This window comes from Budorcas taxicolor, chromosome 13 (genome assembly GCF_023091745.1).
Source record: "Budorcas taxicolor isolate Tak-1 chromosome 13, Takin1.1, whole genome shotgun sequence".
Classification (NCBI taxonomy): domain Eukaryota; kingdom Metazoa; phylum Chordata; class Mammalia; order Artiodactyla; family Bovidae; genus Budorcas; species Budorcas taxicolor.
In genome coordinates this window covers 64,941,146-64,968,700 of record NC_068922.1, presented here as the reverse complement: position 1 = coordinate 64,968,700, position 27,555 = coordinate 64,941,146, and the positions used below count along the sequence as shown (strand labels likewise).

Sequence of the window (27,555 nt, the reverse complement as noted above, 5' to 3'; positions counted from 1 at the left end):
TCATAATTTTTTTTAATTTTTTAAAACAAATTACAAAATAGCTATACTAGAAGATTGTTTTTATCTGAAGAGCAAGGATAAAAAAAGTTTGATAATACACTGTAGTGACAAGGGCAATGGTAAGGCTGTTCTTGGTACACCAGTGAGTGAAAAGTCACTCAGTCGTGTCCAACTCCTTGCGATCCTGTGGACTACACAGTCCATGGAATGCTCCAGGCCAGAATACTGGATTGGGGAACTGTTCTCTTTTCCAGGGCATCTTTCCAACCCAGGGATAGAACCCAGGTCTCCCACATTGCAGGCAGATTCTTTACCAGATAAGCTACCAGGGAAACCCAGGAATGCTGAAGTGGGTAGACTATCCCTTCTCCAGCGGATCTTCTTGACCCAGGAATCAAAGTGGGGTCTCCTGCATTGCAGGGGGATTCTTTACCAGCTGAGCTACCAGGGAAGCCCCTGGTACACCAGGGAGGGTTTCTATAGTGTTGTTATGACAAATAATATATAACAGTATTTCTCAAAATAACAAAGGCACACAAACTTTTGCCCAGAAACTCTACTTTAAAACTCAGTTTCACTCTTATTCTGGTGTTCCTGTTTCTGCTCAAACTGAGTCTTTTGTCTTGTACTGAAGATTGGGTTAGGTGGGCTCAAGGGGGAATAAAGGTGAGTTTCTGACAATTTTTTGAGGTCTTGTGAGATAAACAAGTCCAGAAAAAAAAAACCTCAGTCTCACAGGTATACTTACATAAAATCATTCATTATACTGCTATTAAGACTAGGAACAATCTAAATGTCAATCAATAAGGGAAAGGTTAAATAAATGATGATTTGTTCATTGTGCAGCTATAAAAAAGACTGGGGAAGCTTTCTGAGATTTGAAAATGGAAAGGTTTTCAACTTATATACTATTAAATGAAAAAAAGATATTGAAAATACTATGTATTAAAATAACATGTGTTTAAATTTTTAAAAACATGGTTGCACAGCAAAGTAAATGATGTACTCAATGCCAGTTCACTTAATGCCACATAAATTTAAAAATGGTTAGTCTGGTAAATTAGCAATGTGGATAAACCAAGAGTCTGTCATACAGAGTTAGAAAGAGAAAAACAAATATCATATATGTGGTATTGGAGATGACTTTTGATAGTCCCTTGGACTGCAAGGAGATCCAACCAGTCCATCCTAAAGGAGATCAGTCCTGAGTGTTCACTGGAAGGACTGATGTTGAAGCTGAAACTCCAATACTTTGGCCACCTGATGCGAAGAGCTGACTCATTTGAAAAGACCCTGATGCTGGCAAAGATTGAAGGTGGGAGGAGAAGAGGACAACGGAGGATGAGACAGTTGGATGTCATCACCAACTCAATGCACATGAGTTTGGATAAACTCCACGAGTTGGTGATGGACAGGGAGGCCTGGCGTGCTGCAATCCATGGGGTCGCAAAAAGTTGGACACTACTGAGCGACTGAACTGAACTGAATGTATACATATGGAATCTAGAAAAATGGTACTGATGAGCCTATCTGCAAGGCAGGAACACAGACGCAGATGTAGAGAACAAACCTGTGGACACAGGGAGGACAGGGTGGGACGAACTGAGAGATATATTGCCATATCTACAATACCATGTGTAAAACAGATAGCTAGTGGGAAGTAGCTATGAAGCACAGGAGCTCAGCTCAGTGCTGTGATGACCTAGAAGGGTGGGAAGAGGGTAGATGGGATGGAGGCTCAAGAGGGAGGGGATATATGTAAACATATAGCTGATTGACATCATTGTACAACAGAAACTAATACAACATTGTAAAGCAATTATATTCCAATTCAAAAAATTTAAAAAGACAGTAAACTTTATGGTATGTATGCATCCATGCTAAATTGCTTCAGTCATGTCCAACTCTTTTAGACCCTAATGACCATAGCTCGCCAGGTTCCTCTGTCCATGGGATTCCCCAGGCAAGAATACTGGAGTGGGTTGCCATGTCCTCCTCCAGGGGATCTTCCCAACCCAGGGATCGAACCCACGTCTCTCAGGTATCCTGCACTGGTATGCAGGTTCTTTATCACTGGTGCCACCTTACAAAAAGAAAGGGAAAATATGGAGAGAATATATGTATTACTGCTTATTTTGCCACTGAATGCTTCTGGAGTTATGCACAAGAACATGGCGAAGACTGTCTCCAGGGAAAGCAAACAAGTTTTTTATATGGGCTTCTTATTAAAGATGCTATACAATTTTCACTGGGGTTTGGCACCTAATGTTATATATTTGTTGCTCTAGGGCAAAGGTCAACAGACTATAGCCCACAGGCCAAATTCAGCTTAAGTCCTATTTTGGTAAATTAAGTATTATACGAACATAACCATACTCCTTCATTTTTTGGTACTACTTCTGGCTGCTTGGGGCAGAGCTGCACAGTTGTGACAGAAACCAAATGACCAAAGCCTAAAATACTTATTATCTGGTCCTTTAAGAAAAAGTTTGCCAAACCTGCCCTAGAGCAATTAAAATAATTCAAATATTAAATGAGTTTCTTGATGTTCATTTTTTATGTGGTACCCAGATTTCTCAAACATTCATGATTATTAAATAAGATTTTAACCTTCCAGTGATTTAAATTTGCACTGGTAAATAAAATCAAATAATAATATACATGAGCAATACTGATACCAAATAATGAAATGAACAAAGAAAACTATTTCGCTAAAGTAATCTTCTACAAAACAAATTCTAAATGTATTTCATGACTGTGCAAATTATCAATGTAAATTAAAATTTTAAGGGAACAAGTGACTTGAACTTTCCTAGACAATGAATAGATTTAAAACTAGATGAATACATTTTAAAGGTTTAAACTGTACTTGTTCCTGCTGCTGCTGTTGCTGTTTGGTCACTAAGTTGTGTCTGACTCTTTGCTACCCCATGGACTGCAGCTCGCCAGGCTCCCCGTCCATGGGATTTTTCAGACAAGAATATTGGAGTGGGTTGCCATTTCCTTCTCCAGGGCATCTTTCCAACCCATATCCCCAGTGAATGAACCCATATCCCCTGCTTGGCAGGCAGATTCTTTACCACTGAGCCAGCTGGGAAGTCCCATTTGTTTATATTAGCTTCCTTTAAATTTACGCCTTTTGCTGAAATTACTGAGTAGAAAAGGTACCCTGCTCATGATGACAGATAAAGTCAGGAACTGTCCCTTTATAACACAAAGCCAGCTGGCAGCAAGTGAACACCAAGTATTCTACAGCAAAACCCACGGTGTTCTGAAGTGAGCTCGTTACCACCACAATGCCAGAAAGCAAGCCACAGTGCTGAGCTGAGCTGAGGGGAGGCTGAGCTGGAAGTGGAGCCCAGGAAGCACAAAATGGACTCAGCCATGTGAAAGCTGATGTGGCCTCAATTTTCCAAACTTAGTTTCATAGCACAAAAGTGGTACTTCAAGCTCTATCCCCCAAACACCCCATGATCCTTGCCACTTACAGAAAACTCAATGGAGAAAGTACCATGGTGGATCAGAACTGCATCTCCTACACTGATGTGCCGGAAGAGCCTTGCCAGGAGAGGCCTTCATTACTCAACCACTAATGATTTCTGCGGACATATGAGGACCAAATCAGGCTTCCAACGCCCAGAACTGAGCACATGCCCCGAGAGACAGGATAAAAACTAACCATCTTCAACATACTTTTAAAACCAAATTAAAAAAAAAAAATCTGCTTAAAACAGTGGGAGGATGTTTCATGTTATATAAGTTTTTGAATTATATTCCACTGAGCTTCAGAGATTCTACACACAGATGTGTTTTATAAAATGGGACTATTTCAAAAGAAAAAATAAAGCAAAAAATGTACACTCTAAGCTTAATGTTAAGACAACATATGTTAAGAGCCCATAACAGTACACATAATTTTGTACTGTTAGGCTAACTAAGTATTATGCTGTCCTTAAAACAAAGCTTTTCTGCCTGTCTCTGATTAATTAAAGTGACTACATAGCATGCTATTTAGGAAAAGTCGCCCACGCAATGGCCATGTTCATTAGGCTTATCTCACAAAAAGAAGAAAACAACAGAGACACTGAAATGCTCTAAGTCAGCAACCAGCACACCACCCTGAATGCATATTAGACCTTACCGAAAGAGGCCATTTCTGAACTTCAAAGTAAAAATTATTCATTCTGAGCTTTCAAAACTACTGCTTTTACCTGTTATACGTTTTGGGGTTCTGTGAAAGAGTCTACATGGGCAAGGGGTTCTGATGCTGAAAAAGTCTGAGAACAACTGACCTAACGCATGGTGGTAGTTTAGTCGCCAAGTTATGTCTAACTTCTTGTGACCCATGGACTGTAGCCCACCAGGCTCCTTTGTCCATGGGATATTCCAGGCAAGAATACTGGAGTGGGTTGGCATTTCCTTCTCCAGGGGATCTTCCTGACCCAGGGACCAAACCTGGGTCTCTTGTATTACAGCAGATTCTTTACTGACTGAGCCACCAGGGAAGCCTGACCTAATGCACACTAAAGATCATAAATAGCAGGAGCTACTGGAGACCATTCACGTACCTTCAGTTCCCAGGGGCTGCCATGAAGGCTATTCAAAAGAAAAAAACTCCTAAAATAGTTCTAACCAATGTACACATGACTTACGTAAAAAACTCAGGTTCCCTGAATACCCAGGGTATTTATGACAGTCCAGGGAGTCAACCAGGCAATAGTCACCTCCAGCATGACTGTGATTAAGAGCAAGAGAAGGGCAGAGGCAAGCAGGTGCTAGCCAGTGATGGTCTCCCAGAGCAGGCAAGGGACTCCCCCCCATTCACCCCCGCCAGGAGACACATCCCAGAAATGGAGATGACAACTACAGATGCCAGGGAAATAAAGAGTAAGAAACAGATAAGCTCTAAAACTGGCCACCATTTCATTAGGGTTAAAGAAAATCTACCTTAGAGAGAAGATATGGGTCCACAGGAAGATCAAACTGCCTCTCCAGAGTGTTGGGTCCCTACTGTTTAACTCCTCACTGTGTGACCACAGGCAAGGCCCTTCCCATCGGTGAGTCCAGCTGGCCTAAGCAGAGCATGAGAGATTTACACTCAACGATCCCTCAAGTTCTCTCTTATTCTATTAATAGGATATTTACCGGCCTGAGATGCAGAGAAAGCTGAACGAGTAAGCAACGCTCAACCTAGTGCTGAAAGTACCGCCTACCTGGGGCTTCTGACCTGACTTGTAATTCTTGCTGGCCTCGAATAGTAGTCCTTCAAAATCCCCACCAAGGACCAGTTTGTGTTTCTCTGGACCTGTGGCTCCTGGAAGCTCCACCTACCTGAATCATGAAGTCATTTTCCTCCTGAATCTCACAGATGCAGCGGACCACTTCAAAGTCATAACGGTCATCCCCATCAAGTTCCTCGTCTGGATTAGTGGTCACATCGATGTCTTGACCATACTCCTCATCGCTCCAAAGAAAGCTCTCGGAAGAGGACTCACTCAGATTATCCTCTTCTACGAGGAAAGGGAAAACCACAGTCACAAAATAAAAAAATAATCAACCCTAGATCACCAAGACCTGTAACAAATGACCTTACAGACCCTCTCCTCTGTGAGCTTTCACAGAGCTGGGAAATAGGAACTCCAATTAGTCCCTTGGGCCTGTCATCTACTAACAGCCCAAACAATATCTGCTGCATGGCAGTAAACTGAGCTCCCTTTCCTCATTTTCCTGACACCGAAGCCCAAGGTTAAGTAGCTGCTCAAGGTCACAGAGCTCAACGGCAGAGAAATTGCAACTCCCCGTGAACCCTACAGATCATCATCCCTAATGACACCAACATATTCCTCAACCTCACCCCAGCTACCCAGGACCTGGTTTACAGCAAAGTCTGTATCCACAGTCACCTTCAAAACTCTGTAAACCTTGGAGAATGAGGAAGGGGAAGATTCCAAGGATAGTCAGAACTAGAATATCTAGTCTGGGGTGCCTGATTAGTGATAATTACAGCTAACATTTACTGATCACTTATTCTGTACCAGACACTGTTGTAAGTACTTTAAATATATTTATTAACTATTTTTAAACTCATGATCATCCTATGAGTTGCTGAAGATGGGGAAGCTTCAAGGTTGACTCGGATTTCCCCAAGCAACCAGGTTATATGCAGAGGCCACCAACAAGAAATGAAGGAACAGGGATGTAGTTGTGCAAGGGAAAGAGGGATAATGAAATTGGTTATAGACACATTGGCTGAGGGGTACCTATGAGACATTCTACTAAGACCAAAATTGGAGAGAAGGGAAATTCAGCAAAGGTATAGCTAATGGCCTATTTCATTTGATGTCTGTTTTTTTTTTCAGCTGCTAACTCTTTTGCAACACCATGGACTGTAGCCTACCAGGTTCCTCTGTCCATGGGATTTTCCAGGCAAGAATACTGCAGTGAGTTGCCATTTTCTTCTCCATTTATTTGATGTACTTTTTATTTAAAAGATCAAACAATTACTTGCAGAAGGCCTAAGAGTAGACTACAATATCAATATAAATCCAGCATTCTCAGACTATGCTGCTGCTGCTGCTAAGTCACTTCAGTTGTGTCCGACTCTGTGTGACCCCACAGACGGGGCCCACCAGGATCCCCCATCCCTGGAATTCTCCAGGCAAGAACACTGGAGTAGGTTGCCATTTCCTTCTCCAATGCATGAAAGTGAAAAGTGAAAGTGAAGTCGCTCAGCTATGTCAGACTCTTCACGACCCCACGGACTACAGCCTGCCAGGCTGCTCCATCCATGGGATTTTCCAGGCAAGAGTACTGGAGTGGGGTGCCACTGCCTTCTCCGTCTCAGACTACAGTGTTGTACAAATGGTCAAGCCAGCAAAGAGCCTCCTTACCAGACACTTTCACTTTCCCTTTGTGGTTTCCAGACTCTGCGCCTTGGATCTGTGGGCTCATATGGACACCAGGCTTGTGTGAGGAACCACACTTGGTAACAGCAAATGTCTTAGGTGGAGAAGGTTCCTGGGAAGTGTCACTGACCTCCTCACTGCAAGGGCATTCTGGAAGAACAAGAGCAAGAAGAAATGAGCACCCCTACACATCATCAGGGCATTCCAGAATCAATACCATCCAACCAACAGCTCTGCTGGTTAAACAGCTCAAATGCTCAGGAGGAATTCAGCTACAAAAGAGTACAGGCTAATACTTATAGTTACCTCTAAGAACCTCAAATCCAAAGCCTTCCTCCTCACCACCACCCTTCTCCCTCCTCTTCTGAGGAGATTGTTTCTCTAAGCCAGAAGATGGTTTGAGAATAAAACATGGCATTCCTTTAGCTCCCAAGACTGGAGCACTGATTTTCTTAAAAATCGGCATTTTTGTTGGAGCTAGGCACATACTTTGAAAGAGATACATCCTTTCTTAAAAGGGTTCAGAAATGTACATTTAAGAGTGTGTGTGCACACAATTAGAGAACGAACTTACAGTTGCCAGGGGGAAGGAATGGGGGAAGCGTTAGAGAGTTTGGGATGGACATGTACACACTGCTATATTTAAAATGGGTAACCAAAGAAAGTCCTAGTGTGTAGCACAGGGAACTCTGTTCATGTTATGTGGCAGCCTGGATGAGAAGGGAGTACAGGGGAGAATAGATACACGTATATGGCTTAGTCCCTTCACTGTTCACCTGAAACTATCACAATATTGTTAACTGGCTATACACCAATACAAAATTAAAAGTTTACAAATAAATACAATAAAAACTAAAAAAGAGTTGTGTATGCAAACAAATACAGTTATTCACCTGCATATCCTCTCCTACAATGATGCTTTCACTGTGATAGGGCAATGCTGGCCAACACAGCACGAGGGAGGGCTTTCTATACGCCAGTGCGGCCTTGAGGCACCCAGGGTAAGTGGGCTCTTCCCCTGTCACTGCCCATGTTAGGCCGATCCCACAAGCTCCATTATAGGCTTGCTGACCCTGCCTCTCCTCAGAGGCAGGACTATGAAGAAGCAACTCCTCTTACCTGTAAGGAAACCCAAGTGAAATGCCCCAGGGAAAATTTACCAGGTTTGGTTTTCTTTTTCTTTTTCTTTTTCTTCTTTGGTTTCACCCTCACAAACTCTTTGAATTTCTTCTCTTTATTCTTCTCCTTGTCTTTTGCAGCTAGAATTAAATAGAAGCGTGTAAGTGTTGGAATTCTAACATTCTATTTTCAATGCCAGGATATTTATGCTTAAGTAACTAAGACCTAAAATGGGCAGAAGAACACAGTTCCCGATTGGGTACTGCCTGGGAGGTCATCTTCCATCTCCCTCAGCACTCTGCTGCAGCCCCTTCTCTAAAGCCCCTTCTGAGTCTTTAGACTAGAGGCTGGCAAACTCTAGCCCACTGCTTGTTATTGGAAATAAGTTTTATTGAAATACACTATGCTCATCTGTTAAATGTTGACCGCGGCTGCTGCTGTGCTTCAATGACAGATGTGAGGAGTAAAAATAGAGATCTTCTGGCCCTCAAAGCTGAAAATACTTACTGTCTGGTCTTTTACAGAAAAAGTTTGCCAACCTTACTTAGATCACTATTCCTGAACACTGGCTACATTTTGCAATCACCAAGGAATATTTCAGAAAGTGAATGCCTGGGTCCTACACACACAGATTCTGACTTAACTGGTTTGAATCCTGGATGTCAGGATTCTGTTTGCTTGATGATGATGCCGATTCTTTTTTTTTTTTTTTTAAATAATTGAAGTACAATTCACACCATATAAAAATATCCATTTAAAAAGGAACAGTTCACACCTTCCAAAAGCCACAACTCTTCACAGTAAAGCTTCTGAAGTTATCAATACTTCCTGCCAAACTTCTCAGTTCAGTTTTCCTAATTCCCACCTAAAAAGCTTCCCACCTACCACTCAACTGAAGCTGCAGTTTTCAAGTTATTAATAGTTTCACCATTGCAAAACTCCAGTTGTTTCTTCTTTCTTATCAAACATATCTGTAGCATTTCAAATAACTGCTCATGCTTTACTTTTTCAGTGTTAAGACATGTTTAAACACACACATATCCTCTGACCCAGCCACCCCACTACTAAGAGAAAGGATAACTTATGTCCACACTGAGACTTGTACATGAATGCCCACAGCTTTAGTTGTAATCTCCCAAGCTGAAAACTGCCCAAATGTCCATTACCAGGTGAATGGACAAATAATTTGTGGTGTATTTATACAATGAAATACTTTCAACAATAAAAGTATAAATATGTTGCATATAAATAATATGCAACAACAAAAGTAAATATTTATAAGTGAAATAAGCATACTGAGTAAAAGGAGTCACATAAAATCTAGTGCATACTGCATGATTCCGTGTATATAAAATTCTAGAAACTGAAACACTAATCTATAAAATAGAAAGCAGAATAGTGACTACCTGGGGATGAGAGAGTGGGGAGGAATGGAAAAGAGGAATTAAAAGAGGGCACAAGGAAATTTTAAGAGATAATCGACAGGTTTACCATCTTACTGTGGTAATGCCCAGGTACATATTTAAATTATACAATATAAATATATGCAGTCCACTGAACAACAACAAGTAAGCTTTAATAAAGCTGTAGGGAGGGTGGGGGAAGGTTGGGGGGTGGTGGCTGAGAAGGAACAATCCAGCAGCATGTAGTACACAATATTGGCAACCACTTCTACCCTAGTTCCAAAACATTCCCATCACTCCGGAGTAAAACCACTTCCCATTAAGCAGATTTTCCCCAAACCCTCAACCCTTGGCAACCACCAATCTCCATCTGGCTTTGTGGATTCATCCATTCAGGGCATTTCATATACATACAATATGTGACCTTTTGTGTCTGGCTTCTTTAACTTAGCGAAATGTTTTCAAGGCATCAGGGTTTTTTAAAAATACTCTTCAAGTGACTCTGATGTGGAATCAAGATGGATCACAAAGCAAGTGTAGAATAGAGTGAACATCCAGATTCAACTGATTTTAACTGAGCACTTGTGCGCAACAATCGCAAATATCTCATTCAGTCCTGACAACCAACTGTGTGTATCATTCCAGCTTTACAGAGGAGGAAACTGAAGTTTGGTGAGGCAGACACCAGCTTGATATCATAAAGACATTTAAAAACAGTTCAACTGGCTCTCTAGCATCAAGTCAGCACTATCGCCCAAGTCCCTCTCCCAATCAGACATCCAGGAACTATCAGAGAAGATAGTGGGCTGCATCTCCCAGCTGGCAAGCCTAGCCTTACAGGCAGAAGTTAATCTACTGGTAAAGAACACATGACGTTAGGGTCTCTAAGCTCCCTTCCTATTAAAATACCCTGCAACTGGGGAACAAAGCTCAAAAACAAGAACTTGAGGAAAGACCTCAGTCTAATTTACAAAAATACTGTTTTTAAGATTAAGAAAATAGGGCCCAGGGATTTCCCTGATGGTCTAGTGGTTCAGACTCTGCACTTTCACTGCAGGGGCATGGGTTTGATCCCTGGTCTGGGAACTAGATTCTACACACCTTGTGGTGTGGCCAAAAACAAACAAAAATCAGGGCCCAAAGAAACAAGTTGACTTAGCCAAAATCATTCAATTAATTAGCAAGATACGGTTAAAAGTCTTCTAAATGTCATAAAAGCTATCAAAAATATTTACTTTTCCTCTAATCCTAGGAACAGTCTTCCTCAGGAATAGAAACAAAACAACTCATTTCTGCAATGCCCACTAGAACTCATTCTATGTAGCCAGCATTACTTTAATACTAAAATCATATAAAGACATTACAAGAAAGAAAATCTAAAGACCATTTTCTCTCATGAACACAAATGCAAAAATAATAGCAAATTGAACCCAACAATGTATAAAAAGAATCATATACCACGACCAACCGGAATTTATGCCAGGTATAAAGGAAGGCTAGCTCAACAACTAATGTAGTCTATTGTTTTCCTCTATTTCTTTGTATTGTTCATTTAAGAAGGCCTTCTTAATCTTTCCCTGCTATTCTCTGGAACTCTGCATTCAGTTGGGTATATATTTTCCCTACTTTCTTCAATATAAGCCTGAATTATGCAATAAGGAGCTGATGATCTGAGCCACAGTCAGTTCCAGGTCTTGTTTTTGCTGACTGTATCGAGCTTTTCTATCTCCAGCTACAAAGAATATAATCAGTGTGATTTCAATATTGACCATTTGGTGATGTCCATGTGCAGAACTGTCTCCTGTATTGTTGGAAAAGGGTGTTTGCTATGACCAGTGTGTTCTCTTGACAAGACTGTTAGTCTTTTCCCTGCTTCACTTTGTACTTTGAAGCCAAACTTGCGTGTTACTTCAGACATCTCTTGACTTCCTGCTTTTTCATTCCAATCCCCTAGGATGGAAAGAACATCTTTTTTTTTTTTTTAATGTTAGTTTTAGTCTAGAAGGTCTTGTACATTTTCACAGAACCAGTCAACTTCATCTTCTTCAGCATCAGTAGCTGGGGCACAGACTTGGATTACTGTGATGTTGAATGGTTTGTCTTGGAAATGAACATAGTTCATTCTGTTGTTTTTGAGATTGCACGCAAGTACTGCATTTTGGACTCTTTTGTTGACTATGATGGCTACTCCATTTCTTCTAAGGGATTCTTGTCCACAGTAGTAGATATAAAAGTCATCTGAATTAAATTCGCCCATTCCTGTCCATTTTAGTTCACTGATTATTAAGATGCCAATGCTCACTCTGGTCATCTTCTGCTTAACCATGTCCAATTTACCCTGATTCATGGACCTAACATTCCAGGTTTCTATGCAATACTGTTCTTTATAGCACTGGACTTTACTTTCACCACCAGATATATCCACAACTGAGTGTCATTTCCACTTTGGCCCAGCCACCTCATTCTTTCTGCAGCTATTAGTAATTGTCCTCCACTCTTCTCCGGGAGCATTATGGACACCTTCCAACCTGGGGGGCTCATCTTCCAGTGTCATATCTTTTTGCCTTTTCATACTGTCCCTGGGGTTCTTGCGGCAACAATGTTGGAGTGGTTCACCATTTCCTCCTCCAGTGGACTACGTTTTGTCAGAACTCTTCACTATAATCCATCTGCCTTTTGTGGCCCTGCACGGCATGGCTCATAGCTTCATTGAATTACACAAGCTCCTTCGCCACAAAAAGCTGTGATCCATGAAGGGGATCAGTTTTCATTCCAATCCGGAAGAAGGGCAATGCCAAAGAATGTTTGCACTACTGTACGACTGCACTCTTTCCACATGCTATCAAGTTTATGCTCAAAATCCTCCAAGCTAAACTTGACCAGAATGTGAATCAAGAACTTCCAGATGTATAAGCTGGGTTTTGAAAAAGCAGAGGAACCAGAGATCAAATTGCCAACATTCACTGGATCATGGAGAAAGCAAGGGAATTCTAGAAAAATATCTACTTCTGCTAAAGCCTCTGACTGTGTGGATCACAACAAACTGGAAAATTCTTAAAGAGATGGGAGTATAAGACCATCATATATGTCTTCTGAGAAATCTGTTTAAGGGTCAAGAAGCAACTGTTAGAATTGGATGTGGACAATGGACTGGTTCAAAATTGGAAAAAGATGGTGTCAAGCTGTATATTATCACCCTGCTTATTTAACTTTTGTGCAGAGTACATTATTCAAAATGCTGGGCTAGATGAATCACAAACTGGAATCAAGACTGCTGGGAGAAATATCAACAACCTCAGATATGTGGATGATATCATTCTAATGGTAGAAAGTGAAGAGGAACTAAAGAGCCTCTTGATGCAGGTGAAAGAGGAAAGTGACAAAGCTGAGTTGAAACTCAACATTCAGAAAACGAAGATCATGGCATCTGGTCCTATCACTTCATGGCAAATAGATGGGGAAACAATGGAAATAGTGGCAGATTTCCTTTCCCTGGGCTTCAAAATCACTGTGGACAGTGACTGCAGCCATGAAATGAAAAGACACCTGCTCCTTGGAAGGAAAGCTATGATAAACCTAGACAGTGTATTAAAAGCAGAAATATCACTTTGCCAACAAAGGTATACATAGTCAAAGCTATGGTTTTTCCAGGAGTCATTTAAGGATATGAGAGTTGGACCATAAGGCTTAGCACCAAAAAACTGACACTTTCAAACTGTGACACTGGAGAAGACTGTTGAGAGGCCCTTGGACAGCAAAGAGATCAAACCAGTCAATCCTAAAGGAAATGAACCCTGACTATTCACTGGAAGGATTGATGCTGAAGCTGAATCTCCAATACTCTGGCCACCTGAAGGGAAGAGCCAACTCACTGGAAAAGACCCTGATGTTGAGGAAGATTGAAGGCAAGAGAAGAAGGAGCCAACAGAGGATGAGATGGTTAGATAGCATTGCCAACTCAAAGGACATGAATTTGAGTAAACTCCAGGAGATAGTGGAGGACAGAAAAATCTGGCATGGCACAGTCCATGGGTCCCAAAGAGTTGGACATGACCCAACAACTAAACAACAGCAACCATATCAACAGACTAAAAAAGAAGAATAATATATCAATTGATGCAGGAAAAGCATTTGACAAAATCCAGCACTCATTCAAGATAAAAATTCTCAGAGAACTAGGAATAAAAGACATCTACTGATACAAAAAACGTACAGCTAACTTCATATTTATGTTGAGAACTGGATGTTTTCTCTTAAGATCAGGAACAAGGCAAGGATGTACCGTCCCAACACTCCTACTCACATGGTACTAGACATCCTAGCTAGCACAATAAGACAAGAAAACAAAATAATATGTAACACTGAAACGAGAGAAATAAAACAGTTTATGCTTTACCAGGATATTGGTCTTTACTATGAATTTGAGCAAATGATTGATGTGATTTGATGTACCTCCACCCATACACATATAAAAACTACTGCTCAATTCAGTTCTTGATTTGTAAACTCAGGTTTTAATGACCTAAAGTAGCTGTATCCATTAGCTTAATGTAATGCTAACAGCATTAACCCAAACACTAGCAGATCTGGCTGAAGAGATACAACCTAGGTTCTGAATCCTTGAGAAGGAAAGGTGCAAGTGTAGGGTATAAACTGCCAAATCCAGGGCATGCCCAGTTATGGTAATTCCTTTGGGTTTCTCTAGCAACAATTTTTGCATTTCACATTTTATAAAACAGCACTGCATCCTTTAGGGAACAGACAGGCTGTAAGAAAAAAGATGGGGAAGTTCATTATATACAAGAGATTTCTGAAGACCCCACATTATTCAAATTCACATAATTCATGACTAATATTCCCAGAAAATAAAGGCATAATGAACACACTTTCATTGGCCTACCAGCTTTGAAATCATATGGTTGATGGATTTTTCTCAATTTGCTAGGATTTGCATTAATTCAAATTTTATATATAAGGCTTTTTATATTGCAAAACTTCAAACTGATCAACTTCAATTTTGAACAAAACACATCTATATCTTAACATGATTACCACTTTACAGAGGAGAAAGTGAAATTCAGGGAAGATGCAAGATCATACAATTAGTATACAGAAAAGATGAACTCAGATACATGGGTCTGAGTACTTGGGCCATGTGTGGGCCCTGTGCACTGTCCCTGAAATAGGAAATGAACACAGAGCATGCCAACTGCTCTGCAATTCAACGCTGCTGCCACCCTCTCCTTGGCTGTGCAGGGTCTGCTGGGTGGACTTGCTGGGTGCAACAGACATTGCAGGTATAGCCCAGAATCTCTTCCACCCTTCCTTCACTGTGCAGCATTTAAGAGTCTGGACAGGATTAACCACACACTCACTTAAATACATAAGAGTAATCCTATGCCTCTTGTCACAGTGATAGGCTTGGACAATCTGAGCCTCAGCCAACTGGTTCATAAGGCAGGTACAGGAATAAGTTAATCCAACCCAAACTTGGGACTCTGGTCCAAAGTTTATAAAAAGGGTATGTTCTTACTTTACTGTTAGATTTGAAGGAAGTGGCATGAAGCCTTAAATGCTTCTGGTTTCCATCCTCTGACCACAAGGGTTTAATGTAAAAACAGCAGTGAGAGGTGACATGATAAGACAACCAACAGTCCTGGAGCAGTATGCCTTCCCCAGACTTCCCTATTAACGTGGACTCACACATCCTCTTTATTGCAGAATCAAATTGAATTTGGTTTCCTGTTACTTGTAACTAAAAGCATCCTAAGTGTTGCAGCTGTTCAGAAATATGGTCATATTAAGCCTTAAAGAGTCCCCTCCTGAGGCTTCAATTAGAGAAGTAAGCAATGAGGATAAAAGAAGAGATATTTTACAAAGTTGTTCTATAGGAATCTGTGTTTCTTGAACACAGAGGGAAGACAGCAAGCCTTCATAGGCTCACCCTAGCTCCTGGTTGAAGACTGTCAAGTCACATGTGGCCTGAGGTGGCAGAACCCATAGGGAGAACTGTCCAGCAGGGACTAAGCTAACTCAGGTGAGTCCCTGAGGAACAGGGACAGACAAGGTGAAAACAAGAACTCACTCGTTTGGTCTAGCCATGTGCACAGGAAGTCTCCTGCAGGGAGGCACTTCTGTTCCCCACTGCAGGGCCCAGCAGCAGGGCACCCTTCCCTGGTGTACGGCCCAGAGGGGAGAATATGTGCACTGCAACTAAGTTCAAATCCTGGCTATGCCAAGTGCTAGATGTGTTGATGCTGTTCAAGTTAATCCGTCTCATCAGCACCAGTTTCTGACCCATCAAGTGGGCACAACAGTACCTGTCTCATAGGGTTTGCTCTGAGGATTAAGTAAGACAATACAAGTAAAGAACTCAGAACAGTGGCTGGCACATGACAAGGACTCAAACAGGTGCTGGTGTTACCTCGCCTGTGAAACTCTCCCCCTGGAAAGTGGGGCTGGTTTGTGGTCAGGTCTCTCTCTGAACAGCTTGACCAACTGACGCACAGAACAGACTCTTGGCTGCAGGGCTTCTTCCCGAAAGCTCAGACTTGGACGAAGAGTGACTTCCTGCCAGGGCCCTGGAGCAGGCAGCAGCTTGTCGCCTGAGGAGAGCCAGGCTTTTCTGGGATGGGGCCACTTGTCCTCCCCCCAGGTGGCCATCAGGAGAAACACCAGAGCCTTTCTCACTCCCTCTGTACAGCCTGCTCCCTACGTCTTCCTCAGACCCTCACTGTGCTGTGAGAGCAAAAGGACACCAGACTGCTGCTTCCAGGAGGGAAGCAGGAAAAAATGACATCACCCTCCAGCCACAGGAGAACTGCCTGTACACCACAGAGCACCGCCACACGCTGGGGACAAGTGACCAGAGCCTGCTGTCACCTGCATGAGGGGACGGCATCTTGAGGGCAGAGCAGGACTGTGTATACCCTCAGAGGGATCCTCACTACCCATTAGAGGAAGCCGTCTCATGGCTTCCTAACACCGTCACTTCATCTGTCTATCTTTCCAGCCTCATCTCCCATCAGTCCCCCACCATGGATCCCACCCAGATTCTGGCCCAAAGGAGCCCTCCACAAAACCCCTTCCTCAAGTCCTACCTTTTTCCACCTTACCTCATATGGCAGAGACTACTATGCATTCCCCAATACCCACTTCTCCACCTCTCCCACAGGAAAAGGGTATACTTGCCAGCTTCCCCTAAGCAAGGTGTGGATAGCCAGATGTCCTGGTTTATGGGATATGAACAGAGGTAATGTGTGGCACTTCTGAGATGTGCCCTTAAAAGAAGAAGGCATGCCTCACCCTTCCCTTACCAGCAGCTGAAAGACAGGCAAGGTAATGAGTGATGCTGGTCCATGCAGAGAACAACACCCTGGGCTGGTGGGATACTGAGGAGGAAGCTGGCCCTGGACAACTGCTCAGACCATAGCAGAGTCACCGTAGGAAGCCTACAGTTTGGCCAGAGACATAAATTAATCTCCATCTTAAGCCAGCCTCTTTGGTTGTCTCTTTAAGGCACCCATAATCTACATCCCAATTAAGTTCCTATTGCTCCCTTCTCTCTAAGGGGAGAGGGAACGGTTCTATGAGAAGGTCAGTCTAGCACCACAAGAAAAGGTACAGACAAAGAAGTGCCCACTCTGGTGCTCCAAGGCACCTTTTAGCCTAGCCAAAGTTTACCCAGAGTGAGAATATGAACGAAATGGACATAACACTAGGTAATAAGCACAGGTAAGGTTCCCTTTGATCCTCAAATAGTCTTTCTGGGCCAAATCTCTACTCAGGACTGAACTCACCTATGAAGAATTAAAAGCCAACACCAAGGAAGCCTGAATTTACCCCTGGAAGAGAAGTTACTAAATGGATTCTAGTATTCTAAGAAGCCTCATTTGGAAAAGCAAATTTAAACTGACCTTCCAGATTAATGTATCTCACTAAAGGCCTGGCTGAGGGAAGAGGAAACACACGAGGGCCAGAGTCAGAAGGGTACCCGAGGGACAGACGACGGCAGTTTGTTCCTCTCAGTGACTCTGAGCTCTGATCTGCTTGTTCCTGGCATAGGGATTCCTTTCCTAGTCCCCTGCCTCCTGGTCCACCCCTACCTACCCTCACCCTTTCAGGCCTAACTCAGATGTCACCTCCTCCTCTGGAACTTCCAGCCCCTGCTCTACAGGCCAATACTTCAATCTGTGTTTCCATGGCACTTCATGCATTCTTTACATAGAGCTTAGAAGTTCTCACTGTATCTGTTTCTGTGCTTTTCTCCCCACAGGAAGGAGCCCTTTCTTATGCATACCTAGTTCTACATCATCATTTTGGAAAGGAGATTAGATCTGTGAAGAGCTCAGATTACACATGAACAGGAGCAGGACTGCTACTGAGACTGAGTCTGTGGGCTTCAGGCCAGAATGGCTTCTCCTCCCTAACTCTACCAAGCAGGAAATGGAGCTGGGGGGACTGGAGGACCCAAAAAGGTCTCCGCAGAAGTTTCTGATGCTCCTGGACCAGAAGCTCCAGACATCTCCATATGAGAAATCTATTAGAATCCAAGTTCTCAACAGCCATAATCAAAATACTCAGCATAAAAGGGGGCACTATTTTACAGTAACTGTCCCCAAGCAGCACACGCTATGTAACATTCTGCTTTTCACTTAACCATTATGTCGAGTTCACACTGCCTGTGATCGAGGACACAGGCAGCCTGTGTCAGAATCTTACCTTGAAACATCTCCCCATCCAAACTCCCCGTTTCTGAAATTCCACACCTACAGATAAGAGCTTTCTTAGAAGTGGAGGTGAAACCTAGATATCCTGAGAGAACAGGGGATCTACTGAGCCAGTTTTATTCTTTCAAATCATAAGAAATTTAGTTATTAGATTAGTCTAGTACCCAGCAAAACCATGAGGAAACAGAAGGAGGCTCTGATGTGGGAAAGGTGAGGGGCAATGTGTGGAACAGCAGGTGCTTTCTGAAAGGCTGGGGCCTATGACATACTCTGAACATGACTCTGCGTTGGCTCTGAAGGATATCCAGGGGTCTGATGAAGGCTCAAGATGTCTAGTAACCCCAGTTCAGAGATGGTGACAACTGAGACTCCTGCTGGTTAGTGGCAGAGGCAGGACGAGTGCCCAGAGTTTTAATGTACCAGCTAGAGCACAGCAAGATGAACAGTCTGGCAATCTCAGCAGTCAGGGCTGGCAGAGCTGTGAAATCATCTATGTGACCTGCGTGCACATGATGGGGATGGGGGCACCAGGAGGCAAGGCCCTTCCTGGCTGCACAAATCTAATCTCCATCTGACAGGGTACACGAATGACCAGGCTAGACCCCAACAGTGGCTGAGGGGCCCGCGTGACATGCTCTGCCACCAAATAGACCAATTTTCAAAGGACCAGCAGAGGGGGTCACAAGTTAAAATATACGGATTTAAAGACCCTTTCGTTCCCCCTAAAGCATTTTGTAATTGTCCATCCCTGCCAGTCTGGAGAGTATAACCATAGCAGATCTTGCTATTTCAAAAACCTGGCAGGCAAAAAATCTCCAATTCACCAATAGACTTCCAAACCCTAGTGAAAGGGATTCTTCTGTATTAAGAGAGAGGACTTAAAAACCCCAAGTCAGTATGTTGGTATGAGACCCAAATGCAGTACATAAGAGTAGAAAAGTCACTCACTCAGGTTTCTTAAAATGACAATACCTTGTCTATTGGTTTTGCAGTTGTTTTGCAGTTCATCAGAGGTCAGCTGAGTTTAAAACTAAGCTCTGTGACTGCCTGGGCTCTTGTCTCCAAGATAAAGACCTAGTATTTATTAAGAGTTTACTGTAGGCCAGATATTGTGCTAAGTATTTCACATTAGGGCATTTCATATAATAAAGTTCTGAGGCAGATAGTTATTGCCATCTCACAGATGGAGAAATTGAACCTCATGATTATTTGCCCAAGGTCACAGAGGAAGCCGGGTTCAAATTCCGGTGCGTTGACTTCAAGCCTGCACATATTCACTCCACACAAATCAAGACACTCAAATACAGTTAATAAGTTATTCCAAAACCAAACAAGAGATCTGCACACCTTCCTGGGCAGGAAACACCCACCCTGTACTCAGGTGCTCTACACTGGGAAAGGTCCCTCCTCGGACAATCACCATGATCATCAGTTACAAACACTATGCAGGTTACATGGTGGTTACAGTTCTGTGGATACAAAACTCCAGCACCTCAGGAGTCTCCCTCCCACCCCACTTTCAGTCATTCATCCACCTACCCCCAAGGATAACCACTGTACAGCTCTCAAACATAACAGATTCATTTTAATCTATTTTTGAACTTTATTTACATATCCATCATATCACATGTGTGAGTTTATGTTTGCTTCTCTGGCTCAACACTATATTTGTGAAATATCCCCATGGTGGCAGGTGTAGCTGGACTAGTTCATTCACTTACTGCTGTACACCACTGTATCAAGATACCACAATTCATCTACTTGATTTACTCTTTCAGTTCAGTTCAGTTCAGTCGCTCAGTTGTGTCCGACTCTTTGTAACCCCATGAATCGCAGCACGCCAGGCCTCCCTGTCCATCACCAACTCCCGGAGTTCACTCAGACTCGCGTCCATCGAGTCAATGATGCCATCCAGCCATCTCATCCTCGGTCGTCCCCTTCTCCTGCCCCCAGTCCCTCCCAGCATCAGAGTCTTTTCCAATGAGTCAACTCTTTGCATGAGGTGGCCAAAGTACTGGAGTTTCAGCTTAGCATCATTCCTTCCAAAGAAATCCCAGGGCTGATCTCCTTCAGAATGGACTGGTTGGATCTCCTTGCAGTCCAAGGGACTCTCAAGAGTCTTCTCCAACACCACAGTTCAAAAGCATCAATTCTTCAGCACTCAGCCTTCTTCACAATCCAACTCTCACATCCATACATGACCACAGGAAAAACCACAGCCTTGACTAGATGGACCTTTGTTGGCAAAGTAATGTCTCTGCTTTTGAATATGCTGTCTAGTTTGGTCATAACTTTCCTTCCAAGGAGTAAGCGTCTTTTAATTTCATGGCTGTGGTCGCCATCTGCAGTAACTTTGGAGCCCAAAAAAATAAAGTCTGACACTGTTTCCCCATCTATTTCCCATGAAGTGATGGGACCAGATGCCATGATCTTCGTTTTCTGAATGTTGAGCTTTAAGCCAACTTTTTCACTCTCTACTTTCATCAAGAAGCTTTTGAGTTCCTCTTCACTTTCTGCCATAAGGGTGGGGTCATCTGCATATCTGAGGTTATTGATATTTCTCCCAGCAAGCTTGATTCCAGCTTGTGCTTCTTCCAGTCCAGTGTTTCTCATGATGTACTCTGCATATAAGTTAAATAAGCAGGGTGACAATATACAGCCTTGACGTACTCCTTTTCCTATTTGGAACCAGTCTGTTGTTCCATGTCCAGTTCTAACTGTTGCTTCCTGACCTGCATACAGATTTCTACTGTTTACACATTTATTTACTCAACTATGAATAAACATTTGAGCTGTTTCTAATCTAGGGCTCTTATAGAACAGTGCAGCTTTTAACATGGGTACAACATTTCAAAATGATTTTAACCGCCTAACATAAAGACCTTCCCAGCATTTTTGCGGGGGCCAGAAGTCTAACCTCCATGTTACATATCAAAAGCTGAGGTATTTAATCAATACCAGAAAAACCAGAGTGGCAGAGCCGTCTCGAACTCAGGCCTTCAGGCTCCCCTACTGCTGCTCCTTCCTTTCCTCCACCACAGCACTGAAAAGGGAGAGGGGGGGAGGGTGCTGACGGGAGTCAGAGGTCAGTTGACCACAGCAAACCAACAGGCTAGACCAATGCACAGAGAGAGAGGCTCAGATAGAATGGCCCTCAGAGCAGACCAAATCCCTCAAGCCACAGCTACCTCTTTCAGGCTGTGTCTCAGAACGGGGTGGGGTGGGAGTCCAGCAGAAATAGGCGAGACTTGTAACAATTCCAACTCTAATCTAAAAAGTACAAATGTTTTTCTCAATGAGAAAAACAATGAGATAACCACTTCAAATTCCTCAGATTGGGCACATTTCTGTCAGATAATACCGAAAGCTGATAAGGATCAGACAAATCACAGAGTGGACAGGAGTGTTCAAGTCAGAGCCACCATTTTCAAATACATCCTGGTACATTAACTAAAGCCATTCCATCTAGCAATTCCTCTTCTAGGTAAAATACACAAAAGAAAAGCTTGTGCCCAGGGGAGGTCCACAGGCAGTCCCTGAAACATCACCTGTAAAAGTAAAACACTAGAAACCTAATGACCCCAAGTAGGAGGGGGCTAAAGAAACTATGGCTTGCTTTTTTCTTTTTTTTTTAAAGAACTTCTCTGGAGGTCCAGTGGTGAAGAATCTACCTTTCAATATAGGGGGTGCAGGTCCAATCCCTGGTCAGAAGAACTAAAGATCCCACATGCCATGAGGCAACAATGAGGAGCCCATTGCCTGAGTGCTGCAAGGAAGACCCAGCACAGCCAAAAGAAAAAAAAAAAAAGAAAAAATTTACACCTGAAACTGGGGGATAGGCAGACAAGCTGAAGAATCAATGAGACCCACCTACAGGTTACAACTTGGATGAAACTGAACATGATGGTGAACAAAAGCAGGAAGTTCCAAAAGAGTAACTATGATATGATACTATTTATGCATGTTTTTAAAACACACAAAATGACTTATCATTTACCAACATAAATGTTAATAACACTCAAAACGACTATACATTATTTCTCAACATATATGTACCTATTTGAGAAAGCACAAAGGGAAAGAAAGGAAAAGCAATTTAGGGGGTTTGCACCTCATCCGAGTTTTTGTTTCCCTTAAAAAAATAACCTAAAGGAAATATGGCAAAATGTTCATATTTTTTAAGTCTGGGTGGTAAATGGATACCTGCATGTTTGCTGTATAATCTCATGTACTTTTCTATATATTTAAAATATTCCACAATGTTTAAAATAAAAGATTACAATCACTGATATATTTTTACCTATCAGATTAGCAATAATTCAAAACTTGATAATACTGCTAAGATTGTAAAGAAACCAATGTGCATAACCAAGTGGTGGAAGATTACAAACTAAGACAAGCTTTTTGAAGGGTGATTTGGCAACATCCATCAGAAATTTAAATATGCATACCCTCTGCCCAAGCAAATCCCACCTCTAGGACTTCATCGCATGAATTTGTATACAAGAACAGTTTTACCACTCGATAAGAGTGAAAAAAATCAGTCAACCATGACTTTTTTGTAGGAAAATGTTTAAAGTCCAGTACACCTGTACAATTAAATAATGGCCACTTTCAAAATGAGGTACAGCCACGTATCTATACTGACATGAAATGAGAGCCAAGACATCTTTAATGAAAAAGCAAGCTGCGTATAATATCAACTGTATAAAACTTTCCATTTAGGTATTTTTCTATTGAGACATAATAGATATGTACAGTTTAGATATGCACAGAAAATATCTGAAAAGTTATGAAAAAGTTTGTTAAAAATAGTTACATCTGCAAGGGAGGTGGGGCTGCCAAGGAAGGGAGACCCTTTTCCCTTAGTATTTGTTTATATTGATTTTACAGCAATCAAATGTCACTTTTATACTTGGGGGTATGTACACAAAAACTACACATTCTAAGAGGCTTAGAGCCACTGAACTGGAATGTCAGTAAAGCAGGGTCCAATAAATCTGTATTTTTAACAAGACACCCAGTGACTCCCAGGCAGCTAAGCTAGCCACTGCTCCAGGTGATACCTGGGCCAGGTGACATGTGGAGGGAAGGAAAGGTTCTCAGTGACAGGTCTCTCAAGTTCTCAGAAATAAGCCTGTCCCCAGAAGTAACCATGTATTCAATGGCAGAGAAAGATAAACTTACCTAAAAGACACAAAATGGACACCAAAGCCAGTGGGACTGGCCAGTAAGACATCATTGACATCCCTAAGAAATCAGAGTTTAACCCTAATAAAACAAGCATTATCCAGGCAAGATGATGCAGCCATCTGACAACTGAGCCAGTCCTTTCTTCTTCATGCCAGGATGCCCACAAGCAACAGCATCAGGCAGAACAGAACTTAGGTTTCCTTTGACTCCCCAGAACAGAGGCATTTGATAAATAGTTGTTGAATGAACAAGTCAATCTATCTTATCCTGAGGACTTCTAATTCTAGTGCTGTGATTCAATACTCAGTAAACAACTTTCTTTTCCTATATAGGTCTAGACAGAGGAAAGGGATTTCGATAGCTGTTGGCTTTGTTTTAAATAAATAACTGGCATTGAGCTTCAGTCTACTGCTATCTGGTTTCCCCGATTGCACAGTGGTAAAAAATTCACCTGCTAATTCAGGAGACTCAAGTTCAATCCATGGGTCAGGAAAATTGCCTGGCGTAGGAAATGGCAACCCACTCCAGTATTCTTAACTGGAAAATTCCATGGACAGAAAGGAGCCTGGCAGGCTACGGTCCATGGGATCACAAAGTGTCAGACATGCACACGCATGCATGCTAATGCTATCTGATTCACGCTAGCCTACTCTGAGAGATACCCATCCACTGGTGGGTACCTGAGCAGGACTCTGGTGAAGTCACTAAGGTGGTAAGTGCTGGAGTGTCCTATAGCCCATGTGGGGAGTGCCCTCCCTGGTGACTACTGGTCAGCTGACCTTCACGTAGCTCCTTTTAGCTCAATACTCGGGCTTGCCAAGTGCACAGCTAGACGGCCTACAGCTGAGGGTAACTGAGCTGCATGGACCAATTCTGTGGCCAACAGCCATATGCAGCTACTAGCTCCTAAAATATGGTTAGTCTGAATTGAATTGTTCAGGGAAGGGTAAAACACATACTGGATTTTAAAAGCTGAATAGAAGAAAAAGAAAATATAAAGGCTTATTAAATAGTAATTTTTATACTGATTATATGCTGAAATGATAATATTTTGGATAGTCTGAGTTAAAATTTATTGAAAGAGATTTCATCTGTTTCCTTCTATGTCTTAAAATATGGTACTAGAAAAAATTATATGCTAACTCACATTATATTTCTAATGGATAATGCAGCACATATGACCAAGAAACGGCCACCTGACCCATTACGCTTCACAGCCTGACTAAGGAATGACCTCTCACAAGTCAGAGATTACCTGAGTTTGCACAGCCCTGCCCCACCGCCCTGAAACCTAACTCCATACTTCCTCAGGAACAATGTCAGATATACCAGAAGTTCCATAAACCACCCAACACCTATGTATTTTAAAGGAAAGGCTTCAAACCAAAAAATACATGATGATGTCACAATCTCAGGAAAACTGAATCTGGGAAGCTTGTTGAATTTACTGGAAACTCATTAATTATTCTGCAATCCCCAAGAAACATGTAATTTTTCGTTTTCTCTAAGTTTCAGAAAAAATCTCCAGAAAGGTTCTCTTGTAATAAACAAGACATGTACATGAGTTTTTATGGTAATCCTTACTACCTTCATTGTAGCTTCTGTGCAAAATAAACACTGTTGTTAGAAAACATCTCCAGATGCAATTATTATGAAATTGGACCCCACAGGAAAATCACATCAGCTCTTAGTTCCTTCAGTCTTTTGTTCTGTTAGCAGGGAGGGAGCACAGGTTGGGGCGGGGGCGGCAGGGAGCAGGGATGACTACACCCATGCTACCCTCAGCACTAGCTCCCCTGCTGGCTGCTAGTGGAGCTCCCCTTCCTTGACCGTCCCCACTCCATACCTTCAGAGGCTAAGACTTTCTCAGATGGGACTTTCTCAAGGTAACTCGAGCAGCAAGAGATAGAGGTAAGAATAAGAGTCAGATATTTCTGTTTCTTCCAGGAGGGCTATAATTTCCATGAAGCAATTCCTGAAAACTTGTCATTTCCAATTTGGGGGGATTCAACTGGACCAGACCAACCTAACACCCGCTTTTTGGGTCAGCCCTTCATGATACAGATACATTGCAAAACCAAAACGCTTACTTGGGGAACTGGCTGAGACCCGCTTCCTGGTCAGGCTCTCCTGGCTGGCCTTGTCTGAAGCTGAAGAGCCCCTGGTCTGGACGTGCCTCTTTCCTGGGTTCTCCTCTGGCTCTGGCGACTTTTCTATTCCGTGGAAATACTTCATGTGATAATGCAATAGTTTGGCTTTGCGGAAAAATTTTAAACAATCCACAACCGTGCACCTAAACTTGTGATTTAGGTCGCTGGCTGGTGCTTTAGATGTCACAAAATCATTTGTTCTCTTAAAAGTATTTGTTACTGGAAAAAAAAAAAAAGATCCCTCATGCTTATTGGAGCTATTACAATACATGCATCAACACAACACATGGCAACAGAGTGAGAGCGTAGCATGCATATGCAGAGGGAGACACCGATGACCACTGCTGTTTGGAGAATGGATATTACTTCAGGGTAAACAACAAGGACTCAACTGTGATTCATCTCTTGAAAGAAGAGATCAACTTTTTTTTTTCTTTTTTAAAGCAGCCACACAAGTTCTCACGGTTTCAGAAGAACAAGGGAAAATCCTAAAAAAGAAAAAAACCAGGAATCCAGCCCAGCACTCGTTACTCATGAGTTGGACCAGACTCAGATCTTCCATCATTCAGATATGTTTGGGTAGGCAGGACTAGAGAATATTCTGGTAGGATCTCTTTATGAAACCAAAAGGATCTTACACAAGGAGAATCACTATTACAAAGGTTTTAGTACAGAGCTTTTGAGCTCTCAGTATGATGTACTCTGTTTGACAAAGAGGACTCAGAGAAGAAGAAAGAAAAAAGACAACCAACTGAATGAAGCTGGAAGGCATGTAGAGAACTCAATGATCAAATCCAAAGAGAGAAAAAACGTTTGACACCCCCTCCCTAAACCAAGAGTCTTCTCAGGTGGCTTTAGTGGTAAGAATCTGCCTGCCAGTGCAGGTGACATGGGAGATACAGGATCTGTCAGGAAGGTCCCCAGAGTAGGAAACGACAATCTACTCCAGTATTCTTGCCCAGAAAATTCCATGGACAGAGGAGCCTGGTAGGCTACAGTTCATGGGGTCACAAAGAGTCAGACGTGACTGAGCACACACGCAGGCCCCAAACTAAAGCAGAAGGTAATTGTCTGTCATGCATCAATAATAGAAAGTAATGCTGTCACAAGGAAATCATGAATATTAGAAACTCAATTTATTGAAGACTCCCCTCACAATACCCTCATCCCAATGAGAGCAATCACCTTAAACTCAAGTCACCCTTACTCTACAGATTACATCACCCAAGAATATCCTGAATGTATGGCCCTTTCTTGAGTGACTCAACTTTTTTCTAAATGCAATGTTACAATTTTCATTACAAGCAAAGAGCATGCTGAACTTTTGGTAAATATTATGATTACCTTTTCAAGTACCATTCCATAATCAGAAGGAATAACTCAATCTAAATCATACTCTACATTTCAAAATCAGCAGGAAAGTATGATTATAAAACTGGTAGGCTTGATGATCTGATGTATACACATACACCGCCCCCAAAGCAGAATGCCTTAACTCATTTTCTATCCATGACGAGAGATAAAAGAAAGAGGGTCAAATCAGTCAGATACAGTTAATAAAAAGTAACATGAAATGAAATAGAATACATACTTCTCCCTACACATAGTTGCACCAAAAAATACAAAAAAAAAAAGTCAGTAAAGAAATTCAAAATTCAAACCTCTAATACATCCTAAAATGCTCTCTTAAAACAAAATACAATTTCTCTGGAATTTCCTCCCCTTTGGCCTATTAAGCTGAACCTTATCAATTTGCCATTTTTATAGGTTAAGAAAGGTGAGATATTGGCCATTTCAAATGGTCCAACCTAATAGTTCGTTTTCCACCTAACAATCTTTCAAAAATCACTGCAGAAAATTCCACTTAGCACTGTGTAAACAAACCTAAGGTCTGAGGAGGTCAGAGAGCACCAAGCCTGTCTACTACCACCCAAGGCCCACAGCAGTCAAATTCAGCTACAGTAAACTCAGCTATCCTTCGGCTTGTGTCCGAAGAAGCCCTGTTTGTGATCAACTATTTATTTAAAAAAAAAAAAAAAAAAGCCAAAATACAAAC

General features: G+C 42.1%; 1 protein-coding gene across 5 annotated transcripts in view; it reads right to left on the bottom strand.

Moving 5' to 3' along the window:
• Positions 1-27,555, bottom strand: part of PHF20 (PHD finger protein 20) — a 135,638-nt gene that overhangs the window by 21,963 nt on the left and 86,120 nt on the right. For 4 of the 5 annotated variants that reach the window (XM_052651098.1, XM_052651101.1, XM_052651099.1 and 1 more), the window contains 4 exons: positions 25,440-25,718; positions 8,066-8,164; positions 6,891-7,055; positions 5,332-5,510 (listed from right to left, as the gene is read on the bottom strand). In XM_052651098.1, coding sequence (XP_052507058.1) covers positions 5,332-5,510; positions 6,891-7,055; positions 8,066-8,164; positions 25,440-25,718 — 722 coding nt within the window. The remainder of the gene's footprint in view (positions 1-5,331; positions 5,511-6,890; positions 7,056-8,065; positions 8,165-25,439; positions 25,719-27,555) is intronic. The other variant, XM_052651100.1, reaches the window with a different exon arrangement.